The following is an 18832-nucleotide window of genomic DNA, read 5'->3' as shown; positions in this document are numbered from 1 at the left end:
AATTTAATAAATAACAAATTAAACTAAAGATAGAATAATTAATTAATTAAACAAATAAATAATGCAAATATCTATCTATCTATCTATCTATCTATCTATCTATCTATCTATCTATCTATCTATCTATCTATCTATCTATAAATATCTATATCTATATCTATATATATATATATATATATATATATATATATATATATATATATATATATATATATATATATATATATATGTAATTATTAGCCCCCCTTACAATTCTTTTTTCTTTTTGAAATATTTCCCAAATCATGATTAACAGAGCAAGGAAATTTTCACAGTATGTCTGATAATATTTTTCTTCTGGAGAAATTCTTATTTGTTTTATTTCGCCTATAATAAAAGCAGTTTTAAAGTTTTTAAACACCATTTTAAGGACAAAATTATTAGCCCCTTTAGGCAATTTTTTTTCCCCTCAAAATACTACAGAACAAACCATCGTTATACAATAACTTGCCTAATTACCATAACCTGTCCAGTTAGACTAATTAACCTAGTTAAGCCTTTAAATGTCATTTTAAGCTGTACAGAAGTGTCTTGAAAAATATCTAGTGAAATAGTATTTACTGTCATAATGGCAAAGATAAAATAAATCAGTAATTAGAAATGAGTTATTTAAATTGTTTACAAATGTGGTGAAAAAAATCTGCTCTTCATAGCACAGAAAACGGGGAAAAAATAAACAGGGGAGCTAATAATTCAGGGGGGCTAATAATTCTGACTTCAAATGTAAATACACACACAGAAAAAATAAAAATAATACATATAAATAAACAAATAAATAAATAATAAAAAAATAAAACAAAATGAATTTAAAAAGCATATATATATATATATATATATATATATATATATATATATATATATATATATATATATATATATATATATATATATTATTTTTAAAAATTAGTTTTGTTTCATTTTTGCAATATTATTAGTCCCCTGTTAATTTTTTTTCCATTTTCTGTTTAACAGAGTTTTTTTTAACACATTTCTAAACATTATAGTTTGAATAATTCATTTCTAATAACTGATTTATTTTATCCTTACCATGATGACAGTAAATAAAATGTTACTAAATATTTTTCAAGACACTACTATACAGTTAAAAGTGACATTTAAAGACTTCACTAGGTTGATTGGGTTAACTAGGCTAGATAGGGTAATTAGGCAAGTCATTGTATAATGATGGGTTGTTCTGTAGACTATCGGGAAAAAAATATTGCTTAAAGGGGCTAATAATTTTGTCCTTAAAATGGTGTTTAAAAACTTTAAAACTGCTTTTATTATAGGCGAAATAAAACAAATAAGAATTTCTCCAGACGAAAATTATTATTAGACATACTGTGAAAATTTCCTTGCTCTGTTAATCATGAATTGGGAAATATTTAAAAAAGAAAAAAAAAAGAATTGAAAGGGGGGCTAATAATTTTGACTTTAAGTGTATGTATATATATATATATATATATATATATATATATATATATATATATATATATATATATATATATATATATATATATATATATATATATACAAACAAATAAATGAATAAAACAAAATAAAATAGGATAAATTACCACCTGATAGTGTATGTTTAAAAGTCTATACAATATAAAATGATTATGCCATTTGATTACACTGTGAAAGGTTTTTGCGTTATTCTGCAACTACTATTGTTAGCCAAAAGGGGGCAGTGATCACATTGGATATTTTAATTCATTTGAACATCAAGTCAAAAATATAACAGGTGCACAAGAATTGTTGCTCAAACGTGCCTTAGATTCAACAATATGCCGTAAAATACATGCGTTACACTCACAAATTGTAGTCCTTGATAGCGGGCAATAGGGAAGTCTTTGACAACATATGTTGGAGAGTAGAGACAGGCGGGCAGCACATTTTCAAGATGAGCAGGGTCAATCATGGGAACTACAGAGAGTATAAAAAGAAAAACATTTAATTCATGTGCCTTCACTTTTATTATTTAGTGTACAGCAAATGCACAACACAAAAAGGATCAGTAGACATTAATAGCAACACAGAGAGAGAAGCAGAAGAGTCAAATAAAAAGAGACTAGTAAGAGGATCTGAATAGACACATAGAGGCTCACTGTTGAAAAAGGTGTCGCGGGGGTCCGGTTGCAGCATATCGGCGCCGTGTTGGCTGTGGATGTGGGTCTCTGCAGGAACACGACTGTGGCTGGCCAGCGTCTGCGGAATGTGATCCACATGGTTCATCTTCAAACTGCTCTCATCTTTCACAAAGAAAAAAAAATGGAGAAAGATAAATGAAGATGAGAAGTCATTGTTTATAAACAGGCATAAGAACAGGACTGTGTTGTCTGGAATGTTTCTGACATGGGAAAGTAAACAGTAGCGACCACCGCAGAAGCCTGTCATGATGTAATAAAAAGGCTATCTTAAAGGTCTCAAGTGCTTTGAAATGTGTATTTTATTCGAGGTATGACATTATTTTCCCACTGCCAAAAGGATATTAATGATACCTTTTTGGTGGGTGTGGTGTATGACAGAAAGTTTCAGTCAACGTCATTCTGGCTCAAGGAAATGTCAAAGTAAAGCTGTACAGGTCGTTTACATATCATATGAGAAGCACTTCCCACAAAACAGATGCTTTATACTGATGAATACTTTTGTAAATGTTCATGACTAACCTTTCTATGAACATAATTTGATTATAACTGTAGATCAATGACCCAAATAGCCTGTAATGTCTGCAATTATATAAAATAAATAAATAAAAAAATGCAACATATATGAACACATACAGACCATTACAGTCTCTGATATGTTACCAATTCCAGAAAAACTACACACAACATACATTTAGTCCTTATTTGAGTTAAAAAACAACACGCATGATACTTTCATGATACTCAAGGTCACCGTACAGGACAGCTGGAACAATCAGTTCAAATAAAAACACAATAAAAATAATAGAAATAGCAAAAACAAAACAATACAAACTTTAAAAATGCAGTCGGGTTAAAGTAAATAAGCTGTTCTAAACAGATGTGTTTTGAGTTTGGATTGAAATTGTGAAAAAGAGTCTAAATTACCAAGATCAGGAGGAAGTGAATTCCAAAGCTAAGGAGCAGAGTGGCTGAAGGAACTGCTCCCCATGGTGACAAGGCAGGCAAAGGGAACAGTGAGGTGAATGGAAGAAGTAGACCTGAGCGTTCAAGAAGGTGTGGTGATATGAATAAGATTAGCAAGGTATGGAGGTGTGAGATTGTGGATGGCTTTAAAAGTGAAAAGAAGTATTTTAAAAAGATGGGGAGCCAGTGAAGCTGTTGGAGAATGGGTGTGATGTGACATAGAGGGAGTTTTTGTGATAATACCATAGCATTTTGTACCAGTTGTAATTTATAAAGAGTTGTTTTAGGGAGGCCAAACAGAAGGGAATTACAGTAATCTAAACGGGATGTGACTAAACTATGAACAAGAATGGGAGCTGAATGAGGTGTGAGGGAAGAATGTAAAGGATTTATATTTCGAAGGTGGAAATAAGCGGATCGGGTGACATTATTAACATGTGCAGTGAATGAAAGGGTGCTCTCCAAGATGACCCCCAGACTCTTAACCTGAGGGGAGGTGGTAATGACAGAATCATCAGTGGGAATGGAAAAGCTATTTGAAGTTTGAGGTGAACCAGGAGTTGATGTCTGCAAGGCAGTTAGTAAAAGATGAAGGTGGGAGTTTATGCTTGGGTTTGGTTGATAAGCATAGCTGGTTATGATAATAGTTAAACATGGCAGTTTGTTTTAGGTTGCTGAAAGAATCCTTTGCTCCTTTGTTTTTTCAGGCTTCACCTTTGTTTTTTTGTGCGTCACTCTTGCGTTTGTCTGTTTCTGAAAGGATCGGATGTTAGAAGCACTTCAATAATCACGCGCACCTTATTATCATCAGTTCAAGATGTTCGTTATTTCAAATATAGACGTGCGTCGAGCTCTCTCGAGAAAGTGAAACCGCTCACGCTTTATAAACAGCAACAGGCACAAGGTAGATTCTGCTTTTCTTCTTGGCTTTGCAGCTGTTTATCAAGATGACGACAAGGTTTCTTAGAACTCAGGTAGACCATGGCTTGTTATTATATGCATATTTTATTACCGTGTAATGTCTCGACGGTGTATTTAAAAATTGCATTGCCTTTGTTTTCATTTTCCTGGCTTGTGCACAAGCTAGTGACATATCTCTAAAAACTAACAGCGTTCAGCTGTACGTCTTGCTCCGTCTTTTGGAACCCTTTTGTTGTGCTAGGTACCCTTTCGAAAGCGGAATGGTTAACTTTTTGGTACCTTTTGACCATGAAAACTGCCATAAAAGCATACCGAACCATGCCTTACCGTAAAGTATTACTCAGTGGAAACATTCCATTAGTGTTTCCAGGGTTTTTTTACAGCAACTGCCCAACAATGCCCTAGCAGCTACCCAAAACACCCAGACAACCATCCAATGACACCCTAATAACTGTTTATCTCCAGTACTCCCACCATGTAGTCTTGACTGTGATTACTTTAATCAGTTTTACGTTTATTCTCTGAAAATTCTCACAATTCTCTCTCTCGTCAATGGCACTAAATGCTTTCAATGTGCACAATTGGCCACAAAGCTCCTGATAGTGTCCAGCTAACGTCAAAAAACAGGAGAAACTTTGCAAAAAGTAAACTGACCAACGTCCAATATTAGCCCAGTGTTAGCTGGTGGTTAATTTTGAGTGCCAAGGGCTTTACAAATGCCCGGACAACCAAGGAAAACACCCTAGCAACATCCTGACAATACACTAGCAACAACATCCCAACACTTTAAAACCCCTGACAGCTTAAAGGGATAGCTCACCCCAAAAATAACATTTACTCAGCATCTATTCAAGAGGTTGCAAACCATTGTGGGTTTCTTTTTTTAACACAAAGTAAAGCCTGTTTCATACTGCAAGCAGCGCATGAACAGAGTGTAAGCAGCTCGTGTTTTCCGACGTCCATGTCAACAGATTAAAGCTTTCATACCGCACGCAGAAACAGCGCGTCAGCGCAAGGCATAAGCGTTGCTAAAGCAACAATGCCACGATAGTTTCGGCGCTGTGACTATTTTTGCTCCACTGCTCACGCTAAAATAAAGTGCATTGATAATGACCAAAACACATTGATTTAAAGCAAATTTACCTAATAAATGCATCAATAATATCCACTGATTTTTATATAGCCAAACAAATGAACTCAAATTATTAAAAACGCCACAAATATTTATTTAGGCCCGAACTATAAAACCAAATTTAAAAAAACTCTAGTATTAGTTTTTTTAGTTACCAGAAAAGAATGACACTCCTCGTACAGCTTGGGAAGCATACAGCTCTTAAGGATCTTTATAGTTTGTAAAATAAACACTTGCAGGTTAAGGAAATAGCATTGGAGGAAGTTGCCGCGGGCCTTGTTGCAGATAAATAGTAATTAAAGTGTATATATAGATATATAGGTAACTAAACAGAATAGACAGAGATAGAATTATCGGTGCAGCAGCTGCCGTTAAGCACTTCTAGCGGTGCGAAACAGGCGTAAGTTCTGAAAAATGTTAGAAACTTGTAATTATTGACTTCCACAGTAGGAAAACCAATACTATGGAAGTGATTTCAGATTTTCAGCATTTTTCAAAATATCTTTTGGTTTCAACAAAAGAAAGAAACTCAAACAGGTTTGTGACATGTATAAATAATAGATTCATAATGTTTGGGTGGACTCTCTCTTTAATATGAACACCCCATAACAAACATGCCAAACATTCTACTTACTTAATCATGTTAATTCCCAAAGGGCACCAGGCCAAAACAAAAATCCCCCCAAAATACTTTAACAACTACAAAAACTGTTGCAGCAACCAGGACAGATTTAAAGACAAATTTCACACATTTACTGATGTCTAGGTGGTATCTGTCTGTTTAAGCTCAATATCTTGTTAATATGTGGGTCACTTATTATAAGAGACACCCCGGTGTCTGTGTGACAAATGACAGTGCCACCCTTCAAACGACGAAGCCCACCAGAGCCCCTCAATGCAGATGAGACAGGCTTTGATGTACATTTGCAACCCAAGAGAGAGCAGAAGTGGCTGTTGTCACACACACTGCTCTTTAATGTGTATGAGACGAACACTGTGAAGTGCTTACACTCTGTGCCATGTTCAAAGGGGGTTCACATAAAGGTCAAAGAAACAAGCAGTCGAATCCAAACAAGAACCCAAGCGGAAAGGAGCGTACTCTGGTATTTATTATTACAATACCGGTTATGTACTAAACAAGATTTTTCCATTCAGGCCCTGGGCTATTTTTAAGCATAAGAGGTGTTCAAAATTTAAATTTCTCACAAGCAAATGTCACACACTGACAATACCCAGAGATTTCTCGCTATACCTTGCAGAATGTTTTAGTTACTTTTTCCCTAATACATCCAAATGTCTCCTGAGTCTTACAACATAACAACTCTTTGGTTATCAGAGAACATGAGAACAGAAACTGATATGACAAAACAAAAAAGCATACAGCACAGGCCAGGAGAAAATGTAATGAAGCTACAATGACTGTCACATTGTCTATTTTTTATTATTATTTTTTTTTATTTGCCAACAACATACAACCCTAAATCAGAAAAAGTTGGGACAGTATGGAAAATACAAAAAAAAAAAAAAAAAGGAAAAAAGTAAATTATAACACCTTAAATACTTAATACTTAATACACCTTAAATACTTAATACACCTTAAATACTTAATACTATAAAATCACAACTTAAATACTTTATCACTTCAGTCCCTTAACATCTTTTTTTTCAATAAAATACAAGTCAAAGTAAATTTAGAAATCACTTTTTTCTTTTTTTATTTGAGTTTTCCATAATATCCTAACGTTTTTTTTATTTACATTATGCACTGTTTGTCATAAAGTTATCTGTGCTGAAGACTCAATTGACGGCATTCATACTGCTTGTATGGTAGCCATGAACTGTCAAAAACTGTGCAAAACAGAAAACATTTAATCCAATACTTTTTTTTTAACCGGACAGTGATTCAGACAAATTTCAAATTCAGTGTGCAATAAACCCTTGTCTTTCTCACCAAATGTTTTAGTTACTCTATTTTATACATCAAAATGACTCCTGGGTTCTATTGTACAACATACTGTACATCCATTTGATTATTAATTCCACACAAAACACTAATCATATCAAACCCTGAGTTGTAATCACGACAAACTACTGTACACAAATGGTATTCTTGTTTTTTATATGCTGCATGTAATAAACCTTATATATTGTTTAATACAATCACAAGAAGGGAGTCTGAAGGGAGTTCATTTCATAGTATTTGACACTTGATGCAAGAAAACCCTGGTCGGGACTCAGTTTTTCATAAAAGCTTTTCAAGCAAAACTCTTTCAGAAGAACTGATGGCTTTCACCAGCCCTGTTGCCTGGAGACACATTTACCACAACCCTTTGCTTCCAACAGCAGCGACTCTGAAGAACTAAATGTGTAAAAAGCTAATAAACCGTTACATTAACAGTTTCCAGACAGCATTGACAACCAAGAAGAACATTTTAGTGCACAATGTTTACTTTAACCCCTTAACTCTGGGGTTGCAAATCTTCAACGCTTTTGACAATTTAAGCTGGGTCTCCTTTTAAGACATTTGTCAGGTGGTAGCTGATATCAAAAAGCTAACTAAAACAAAGGCTAGGCACATTTAAAGGAATAGTTCACCCATGAATGAAAGGTTACTGTATACTCTCCCTCAGATAGTTCCAAAGATTTTTTTCTGTTCAACCCAAAATAAGCTAATTTGAAGAAAGCTAAAAAAAAAAAACAGTCACTACTGAATTCAATGGTAGGAAAAACAAATATGGAGGTCAATCGTTACAGGGTTTTAGCTTTCTTCAGAATTTCTTCTATTATGTTCAACTGATGAAACAAAGGGTCACAAAACACCAAAACACATTTTCTGAGCTGTTGACAGTCATATGTCCCACACTGATAACCAACCCCCCCCCCCCCCAAAAAAAAAAGTGAATATTGGTTGTTTTGCACTATTTAGAGCAAATTCGTTCTTCTGGTTTGAAAAGAAGTTTTGAAGCTACGTCATGGCAATGAGATCCTTGTGTAAATTCCAGCATGGAGACTGGATGTCTGTACCAGCTGGTACAAAGTGACGTCTTTGAGTTTTCGTCATTAATTCATGAGTAAGACTTGGTTGGAACCAAACGCCCTCTATTGTGAATAAGTTGCAACTTCCTTAATATGCATGATATAGCTTCAAAGACTGTTTTTACTTGTTACAGTGTTCAGATGGCAAAGAGAAGTTGTGTTGTTAACCATAGTTAAAACAAGTAGAAGAAGAAGAATTGTTTGGACACATGGGTTGTCAGTGTTGCATTTATAAATGTGCCGCAATGAAGGTTTTGATTTCATAGAACAGGAAGAGCAAGATTAGAACAGGAAAAGCTAGATAAAATTATCGCTGGTTCTAAATCAGCTACATGTATGTTAGAACCCATTCAAGCAAAATTACTGAAAGAATTGCTACCTGTAAAAGGAGAAACTCTTCTTAACCTCATCAACTCTTTTCTATCTTTAGGCCATGTTCCAAATCCTTTTAAGCTACTTGTTATTAAGCCTGTTATTAAGAAACCATAACTGGACCCCAGCAACTTAGCTAAGTATAGGCCTATTTCAAATATTCCATTTATGTCTAAAATACTAGAAAAAGTAGTTTCTCCCCAATTATACTCTTTTCTGCAGATGAACAATGTTTTTGAAGTGTTTTATTCAGGTTTCAGGCCTCATAACAGCACAGAAACAGCATTAGTGAAAATAACCAATAACATCTCGCTATTAGTTTTACTTGATCTCAGTGCTGCATTTGACACCATCGACCACAATATCCTCATAGATCACTTAAATTCTACAGGTGTCCAGGATCAGGCTCTACAATGGTTTAAGTCATACTTAGCTGACTGTTACTAGTTTGTGAATATTAATGGACAACCTTCACAAGTCAGGCCAGTAAAGTATAGTGTGCCTCAAGGATCAGTTTTAGGTCCTTCGCTGTTTACAATATACAGTGCATGCTACCCCTGGGAGACAATATAAGAAGACATGGCATCAGCCTTTACTGCTATGCAGATGATACTCAATTGTATATTTCAACTAAACCTGATGAGACGTCTAAGATAACTAAGTGTATTAAAGATGTTAAAGACTGAATGACCAACAGTTTTCTTTTCTCAGGACGTACTCACACTATGCTATCCAAACCACGCCCAGGCCTGTTTCCTGGATCGTTTGAGAAGTGTGAGTGCTCTGAATCGGGCTCAGACACAGTTCAGTTGGCTGGCCCTGGCCAGGTTGTAAGACGTGTGCCAGAGCGCGGTTCAGTTGGGCCTTGGCGCAGTATGCTTGTAGTGTGCATGCAAAGCCGCCTAAGCCCAAAACTGAAGACAAGATGTGACTTTTACGGGACTGTTTTGATATGTGTTTATTAATCATTCTTACTGTTTATTGAACGGAACCTGTTGTAGATTATTAAAGACGCAAACCCCTCACTGCACGACACCTGCACCTTTAACAACATCCTAATTCCAGCAGCCCAAGGACTTTATGATTGTTAATGAGCATCAAAAGTGTGTGGATTACAGTGGTCTGCTAACACTTACAGCTTTTCACATCTGGTAGTGGTAAACTCTGCATTTGCCACTCGTCTTCTTTTAAAAAAGACGCGGTTCCTTTTCCTGACTCTATGGATTTGGTAAGTGTGTGATCAATGTACTTTTTGTTTATGTTTATTAAGATGGCAAAGTTAGTATCGTTAGCAGTACTCTTTCAGTTTTTAAAGACATACCTTAGTCAAAATTATCTAGTTACTAAATTTACAGAGTATATTTATTATTATTATTATTATTATTATTATTATTATTATTATTATTATTATTGTTGTTGTTGTTGTTGTTGTTGTTAAAAAATTGTATTGAACTCATCATTTGTCCTGCGTGTTTCCTCAATTTTGGCCAGAGATGCTGGAATAGGTTCATGAAGTTATGAATGTAAAGTTATTTAATGACTTCTTCAAGCTTTGATAGCAGAAATCTGGGAAAGTTTGCTGAGAAAACTTTGCTGAGATGTCATCTAAAATTCAGGAGGAGAAATGTAATTATTTAAAAAAATAAAAAGATTGGCGCCTCATTTGTAATTCTTCTTTCCTACTTGAATGTAAAATATATATGTGCGTTCATATGTGTGTGTGTGTGTGTGTGTGTAGTGAATTGCATGAAAACAGATAAGCTTGGCTGTGTTACAAAACGTCATGTGTATTGAAGACTCTTCCAAAAGGCTATCTGTGAAGGTCAGCATCATCACCATGGCAACAGCTACAAATGCTAAGGCTCCATGCCCGATATTCCCTTTGAGAGCAAGTATGTTCTGACCGAGGCTTTATAACCTTGTTTTTCACTGCACGTCCTTCCTCTCTTTATGTCACAACAGCTCTAAGCACATTTTCAATTTTGCTTCACCTCGGGGCGCTGACACCCAAAAAAAAAAAAAAACGTTAAAAGCAAATTACGTCCACTAAACTCATCAATTTTGTGGTGAACTCTGCAGGACGCTATTAAAAGTCTTTGCACATACAACTTCAGGGCACGGAAAATAACTTTAAAGTGTAATGCAACTAATACATCTAGTCGTTTCAAGCCCAACGGGACATACTGTACCATTCTCTACACAAAGACCAGCGACTGGAAACAGCCTCCGGCAGAAGAAGTAACTGTCATCAATCTCAATGACCATGAAAAAGCCACTTTCTTCCTTCGGCAACTCTGCGAAAACACTGTCTGTTTCATAAAGAGTTCCAATAAGAACCTTTCATGCACCTCAAAGAATAACATCAATGGCTGAAGTTCAAACCGTCAAATCATCAAGCAACTCAAGCAATCGACAGTTCTAATGGTCAGTCAGTACCGGTTAGTTAAGAAATTGGCAGATTTGATAAAGGAGGGAGGGGTTACCTGTGTACAAGGAGATGTAGGCAGAATCGATGACCTCATATTTGAGTCCTGGCAGGAAAGGGCGCCACTATAATGAAGACAAAGAGAGAGAGCAAATAGTTCTTAAGCCTCATATGGCATGAACATGGTTGGCAAACACACCATTTTTGAGCTGCATGATGCATGTTGCATATTGCATATCAGACTGGCAAATTCTGCTTGAATGCAAGGAGTTCTGGTGATTTCTGGGAATCAGGGCTCATGAGATTCTACCAACCCACTAGGATATAATACAATAATATAATAATATAATATAATAATACAAATTTAACACAGTGAGGTAATATGAAAAAGACCCAATTGCAAGATTTGGTAAGTTTGATGACATTAATGTCAAGGTTTACTAATGAACTGTTGTTTCAGCTTTAAAATTCTACTGTCATCTGTATAAAAGACAAAATGGCTGCATGTCTATAAGTAACGACCCATAACTTTTAGATTAGGTGGAAAATATCTTTAGATATGTACAATTTAGATATGTATAGAGGCCTAGAGTGGCAGAACAGTGAGGGCGGTGGCCATGACCCCCCCCCCCCTACCCCCAGTCCTCACTTACGTCCGCGACACCCCCCACCCCCCAACGGTCCCCACTTTTATATGCAACACATTCATCCCCCCACCCCCCTTATTCACTTGACGAACCGGTCAGTTCCATTTTCACTTTCAGGTTGAGGGCGGCGCAATCATCTTTTGCCTAGATCGCCAGTTCAGCTTGCTCCGGCCCTGCTTAGAGGTTATTAACCTATCCTAAATTTAACCTGCTTGTGTTATTTTTTATGTAAAAATGGCAACATCAAAGTCAAATATTGTGCCATAATTAAATATGTCATATTAAAAATTGTTACTAATAATGCTTTTTGTAGTGTTCATCATGGAACTTTTCTTTTGTTCCAGATCCGGTTTTGAGTGGTACCTGGAAAATAAATCTCAATTTAAAAAAAAAAGATTCTCCCACCATAATCTTGGGACTTTTGCATTAAATGTTTTGTAAGTGGTTGTTTTAGCCAGATGATGTGGCAAATTAGACCTGACAGTCAAAAGCCTTTATTCTAATGATTAAAAGTCTGGCAACAAATGAGCAAAAGGGAAAGTACAGTACAAGGTGACATGTCTTAACACAGAATGTCTCTAGAAAAAATATAGTTAAAGTTTGTCAAAACATCAAAACTCCTTTGTGCCACAGATCAATGGCTAGTAGTTCAAAAGTAGTTTAAATAGTAAGTTTCTGGAACTGGCAGAACATTGCAGTGCTGTGGTTGAGGCTGGTTAAAGCAAACATGTTATAAAGGCCCATGGTGCAGAACAACTTTTCGGGAACACATAAAAAAACTAAACCCACAGGCTCTTTGGGAAAATGTGCCCAGGGTAACATTTTTGAGAACCAACAAATATGTGCTCACTGGTACACATGGCATAAAATGTGTGCAAAATGATCGCTACATGTTGGCATTTTCCAAAGTTTGATCGGTGGCTCACCATTGGTGGCTCAACAGTCTGGTGAAGGATGGTTCCAGAAACCAGGGAGAACCAAACTAATAAAAGCAGTGTGAGGTTGCAGTAGAAGCATGTGGTCCACGCTTTTCTATAGTAATTTGCATTTGAAAACAGTATTGGTTGGGTTTAGAGAACGACTCAAATTCAAGACTGCATATGATTGGCTTGTCTTTTCGACTTAAACCTAACTCCACAGGTATCTAGATAGTCCACCAGGCACAGTGTAGATAAATTTTGATAGCCCAACTGAAAACAACAATAGCCCAGAGATTTCGGGCTACTAGATTTTGTGAGCCCTGCTCAAACAAAGGAAATAATCAGCTCCCAAAAATGATCATATGTGCTCCACTATTAGGCACATTCAAAAAAAGACTTAAAACACACCTGTTTAGCCCTGCCTTTACTGAATGAGCACTGTGCTATGTCTTACCTTTTGATTTCTTTTAAACCTGTCTCAACACATTTTAATCTGTTTCAAATAATTTAATTCCCATGCCGCCCAAAAAAGAAACAAGTATAAAAAAAAAAAAACAACAAAGTGCAGTGGGTAGCTCTGTTGTCTCACAGCAAGACGGTTGCTGGTTCAAGCCCCAGCTGGGTCAGTTGGTATTTCTGTGTGAAGTTTGCATGTTCTTCTCGTGTTCATGTGGGATTCCTCTGGGTGTTTTTCTGGTTTCCCCCACAAGTCCAAAGACATGCGCTAGGTGAATTTGGTAAGCTAAATTGTTCGTAGTGTATGCATGTATGTTCTTGGTCCTCTAGGGGTGCATTTACAATACAACGACATAACTTGTGGCTGAACTATCATAGTATGATGAGTTGTTTGGGAAAAGAACAATGTAGTGACGTGTGTTTCCCAAAAACGTAGTTGCTTTGTTGCAGATCCATCGTTTGAACCACGTTAGTTATAACGTAAAATGTCCATGATGACACTCTAAATGAGGAGTAACAAATTCTTAAGAGAAAAAAACCCATAACTTTTGTGCAAATGATATTGTTTAACACACACACACACACACACACACACACACACACACACACACACACACACACACACACACACACACACACACACACACAAACACACACACACATTTATTTAAAAATCCAATATTAGTTTTGGTAAAAAACATGCACTCACTTTCCATATTAAATGAAATATATGTAAATGGCACATATAGGACCTATAAATGCTTCCTTTACAAATATTATTGAGACTATTCCATATAAACTCACTAAGCTTACATGTATTCTAATCTCATATATATAAATCATATCGTAATGGTTGTAGGTAATTTATGAAGTCAAAATGAAAATTTCTAAAAATGAAATGTAAAAGCAAATTACACATTCAAGAAATTACTGTTTTTGTTTTTTATCATTCCAAGTGTAAATGTTAGACTCTTCTAAATAAATAGGGCATATAGAGGATAACTGGGAATAGAACACAACCAGGAACTATGCTTCTAACAATAGCTTTTGAGGTGTAGTTGCAAGTGTACAAGTTTGCGATGCAGTTTTTGAATGTTTGTGGGAAACGCCAAATCAACAAACTATGTTTGTAACGACTGAACTTGCAACCTTAGTTAGCTAACAATGGTTTTTGGAAATGCAGCCCTGTGTGGGGGTTGAATGTTGGGCTAACGACCCACCTCTTAAATATTAGATGTTACAAAACACCAACATGGTGCGACTAAAATATCAACTTTGATATTAACGACACTGGGAATAAATATACCTGTTTCTTTTAATATTGTTTATGTAAAGCACTTTGAATTACCATTTTATGTGAAATGTGCTATATATAAATAAACTTGCCTTGCCTAATCTTCTACTCCACCTGCACAATTGTATGCATGCGCAAATGAACGAATCACTCCCTGGCCCACATGTGATCTGTTTTTGACTATTTTATTATGTTTTTTATTGTTATTTTGTTATGGTTTTTTTTTGTTGATGTTTTTGTTGATGTTTTGTATTTGTATGATCCCAATTTATGTACCTTTTTGCATATTCTAAAAAAAAAAAAAAAAAAAGATCTGTTTTTGACCTGACAGTGTAAACAGCCCAAAAAGCATGGGCTATGGCATCAACAAGACATTTTTGCCCACAGAACTGACGCTCACAGGATTTTTTTTTTTTTTGGAACATTCTCTGTAAACCCTAGGGATGGTTGTGCGTGAAAATCCCTGTAGATCATCAACTTCTAAAATACTCAGATCATCGGGTCTGGCACCAACAACCATGCCACATTCAAAGTCACTTAAATCACCTTTCTTTCCCATTCTGATGCTCGGTTTGAACTGCAGCAAATCATCTTGACCATGTCTACGTGCCTAAATGCATTGAGGTGCTACCATGTGATTGGCTGATTAAAATTTTGCGCTAACGAGCAGTTGGGCAGGTGTACCCAATAAAGTGTCTGGTGAGTGTACACTCACTTTAAACAAATCATATTTTTTCTTCTTCAAACTAAACATATTTCCATCTTTACTGGTCATTTTGGATAATATTAGGAGTGTGTGTATGTGTGTGTGTGTGTTTGGCTGTGGAAAATGGCCTGTCTCCCCTCATTACAGCAAGCATAAGCAGAAGTGACATGGTAATTGCACAATGTCATTAAAAGAATTGTAGCCTGTCGGAGGGTTTGTAGGTACACTCCCGAAGAAGCTACTGTTGATGTGAGTGTGTCTCTCATTTCCTTCTCTGTGTTTAGTCTTGATTGGTAAGTAGAATCGCTTTATTGAGGGTGACCTTGCTTGAAGTTGCAGTAATAGCAATGCAGATTTCCCTCCGTCTTTCATAGTTTCATTCACCAATGAATTTTCCTTGAAAGTCTAAGGTACAAACATGTTTCCACAAAGGATCTAGAGATAAGTCTTTCTTGAAAGATTCTCTTATTTTGAACGTGTCTTTTATGTGATTCAAGAATGATGTTTCCTCCCAGGGGTTACCTTCACACTGTGTGGCTTAGTGCTCAAATCTGATTTCTTCTCTCAGATCTGATTTTTTTGCTGTTCACACTACTGTTATAAATGTGGCCAATATCAGATTTGGAGTGTGAACAGATCATGGTCCTAAACTGAACCCCATGCGCAAAAGTACAGTTACGAACAACACAAAATGTCTAATTACGCAGACAATGTATATACTGTGTGAAGCATGTGGTCAGATTATGCTTAATATGGTTATTGCCCTTTTCACAGATAACCGTGGTGTGTTTCATGAATTGTAAAGGGTTGTTTTTCTTACTACTAATGTGTATTTTGGCATTTGAAACCTAATGCATGGTGTCAATGCCACAGCCTACTGGAGTATTGTTGCTTATCTTGTCCATCCCTTTATGATCACAGTGTACCCGTCTTCTGATGGCTACTTCAAGCATGATAACGTGCCATGTCATAATGCCTGAATTATCTCAGACTGGTTTCTTGAACATGACAATGAGTTCCTCTACAGCCTCCACAGTCACCAGATCACAATCCAATAGAGCACCTTTGGGATGTGGTGGAACGGAAGATTTGCACCATGAATGTGCAGCCGACAACTTTGCGTGATACTTTCATGTCAATACGAAACAGAATTTCCAGTACCTTGTTGAATTTATGCAGCGAGGGATTAAGGCAGTTCTGAAAGCAAAAGGGGGCCAACGTGAAACTAAGGTGTACCTAATAAAGTGGCCAGTAAGTGTGTGTGTGTGTGTGTGTGTGTGTATATATATATGTAATGTTATTTTACATAGTAGCTATTTAAATGGTGATTATACATTTTTATTGCCAGGGGTAGGAATTATTTATGTTGAATTTAAAGAAACAACATTGGGAGTTATGTTACGTCCTCATTGAGATATGGAGAAATGGGTGTGGTTTGAATTGGTTATTCCTGTCTTTATGGTCTCATGTCTCTGATGATATTTGTACTGTGAAACAGAGGTCCGACTGGCTGGTCTGAAGCCTTCAGTGTGAAAAATCAATACAGTATGTGAGGTAAAACAAAAAGATGTAACAATAGAGCTGGAAAAGAGCAAGTCTGGCTACAGTATTTTATTATGATTTGTGTCTGGCAAGTGTGTACAGGCACATAACAACTGTTGTATGAGATTAAATTTAGTGGCAAAAGAATATATACGCAAACTACCTAAATAAATAACTTAAAATAAAAGTAAATAACTAATATCAATATCACACTGTAAGTAGCACATCTGTAACCTCGGTTGGAACAATGGTTACTGTATCAAATATATTTCTAATTCAAATGCTGTTTAAATCAAAAAGGAATATCGCTTAATACAATGTAAATGATATCTCTTACTAAAATATATAATACAAACTCAGATTTATGTTATTTTAAAACCACTCCACACATTCTTTTTTTGGAGGTGCCACTATTTTAGAAATAGTATTTGCTACTGGCACTGCCTGTTGCTATTTTAACAGCAACTTAGAAATCAAACTACTAATACAATGCCACTAGATGCAATCCTGGCAGGATGTAAACATGCCTACGCTTGTCGTTATACAAATAAGTTGCTGCATCGGTCAAAACTAAATAACACTGAACATTTTACAAATCAACATTATAACTGTTGTAATTTCACTAGGAAATCAAGCTATTTATTAATAATGATAGCATGGAGATCATCAGATGTGTGTTCGTATAAGCCTGTTTATCAGCAGGTTTCTCTGGATTTACATGATAATCAGTAAATAATGTATGTTATTACAATGTATTCAACTCTTATTATTCAGCTATAATGCCTAAGTACTGTATTTCTAAATTTACATATTATGGCACCATTAATGATCAAAGTGGTCTAAGTGCATGGGCCCAGGTCAAATCAACTTTTGCTAGTTTAACGAAAATGAAAAAAGACATGTTAAATGCAAGGTATAAAATTTGACTCACCTTCCATTCCCTTTAAAAGCCAGATACGATCGTGCCATGGCAGATTTACAAGTATTAAAGAGGACCTATTATACCTCTTTTAACAAGATGTAAAATAAATATCTGATGTCCATAGAGTGTGTATGTGAAGTTTCAGCACAACATGTCACACAAACCATTTTTTATATTTTTTTGAAACTGCCCCTTTTAGGTTTTGATCCAAAATTGTGTAGTTTAGAGTCCCTCTAAATTTAAATGGGATTGTACTTTTTTTTTTTTTTAAGGAGGAGCTACAAGCACATGACCATAGCAACAGATTCAAAGCAGGACAAAGCATCTCGGTGAAAACTGAAAATGTCAAAAGAAATGTCTCAGAAGTAGGTCCTCTTAGGCCCCGGTCAGATCACTTTGATTGTTGTATCACAAGCCTCAGTTATATATTTGCTAATTTTTTAATATGTCACTATTTTGCACAGAATAAAGTAGTGGAGGGGCACAAACTATTTATTTCACATATAATTTGTTTATTTTTTTTGCAAAATATATCTTTTTGAAATTAATTTCATTTACAATAACTTTTATCTCAATTTTAATGTATCCTTCGCTGCTCAGTTTTCTATAAACAAGAACAATCTATAAACAAATAACATTTGAGGTGAAGCACTTCAAAACAAGTCCGCTATGCGCCGAAACAAAAATTGCTGTGAGATTGTATTGGTTTGTTAAATAAATAATAATCTAGCCTAAATAAAATTAAAGTGAAATATTCACAGTTTCAGAGAAGCCTATATTAAACTGTTTACACTATTAATGACACACTGAATAAGCAGAAAATGCTTTTTCAATGTTTCGCAGCGCTGAAAATGTTTCCAGATTACCTCGGAAGAACAAACTCTGTTGGAGAGATGAGAGAACTCAGAAACTCATTGTGAGAATGAAGATGTCTGCATGTTCGTGCCAGTCTGTCAGATATATTTCAGAAAAGATAATGTTTGCATAACCAATGATTGATCTTATCCACCCAGCTTATGTTTTGATTACCTGACTAGCACATTAACGGCATCCGTTGAGTTAACTTGAGAAACTTTGTGCTCCTATTGCAGTGTTCCACGTGACGGAACTCGACATAAAGAATGAAAAAAAATAAACATGCTAGACTTTGTGCGATGATGTTGTGAGGCGTCGCAACCACTGTAATGGCTGTTATGAATTATGCTTACATGAGAAGAAACAATTGAATCTGGTCTCACAGCGCCCATTTGTCGTTTACGAATACCCATGGCACCCAAGAAATCATGTTGAAATTGTGATAAAAT

At 35.7% G+C, this 18832-nt stretch overlaps 1 protein-coding gene across 3 annotated transcripts in view; it reads right to left on the bottom strand.

Annotated features, from left to right (window-relative positions):
- The window catches only part of b4galnt4a (beta-1,4-N-acetyl-galactosaminyl transferase 4a), a 324496-nt gene that overhangs the window by 29992 nt on the left and 275672 nt on the right, over positions 1-18832 (bottom strand). For all 3 annotated transcript variants that reach the window (XR_012400414.1, XM_068219134.2, XM_021473880.3), the window contains 3 exons: positions 11100-11166; positions 2151-2294; positions 1859-1968 (listed from right to left, as the gene is read on the bottom strand). Coding sequence is in view for 2 of the 3 variants with exons in the window: in XM_068219134.2 (XP_068075235.1) it covers positions 1859-1968; positions 2151-2294; positions 11100-11166 (321 nt within the window). In the remaining variant the exon portion in view is untranslated. The remainder of the gene's footprint in view (positions 1-1858; positions 1969-2150; positions 2295-11099; positions 11167-18832) is intronic.

The sequence above is a fragment of the Danio rerio genome, chromosome 25 (genome assembly GCF_049306965.1).
Source record: "Danio rerio strain Tuebingen ecotype United States chromosome 25, GRCz12tu, whole genome shotgun sequence".
In the NCBI taxonomy this organism is placed as follows: domain Eukaryota; kingdom Metazoa; phylum Chordata; class Actinopteri; order Cypriniformes; family Danionidae; genus Danio; species Danio rerio.
This window is presented reverse-complemented; position numbering and strand designations above follow the sequence as displayed.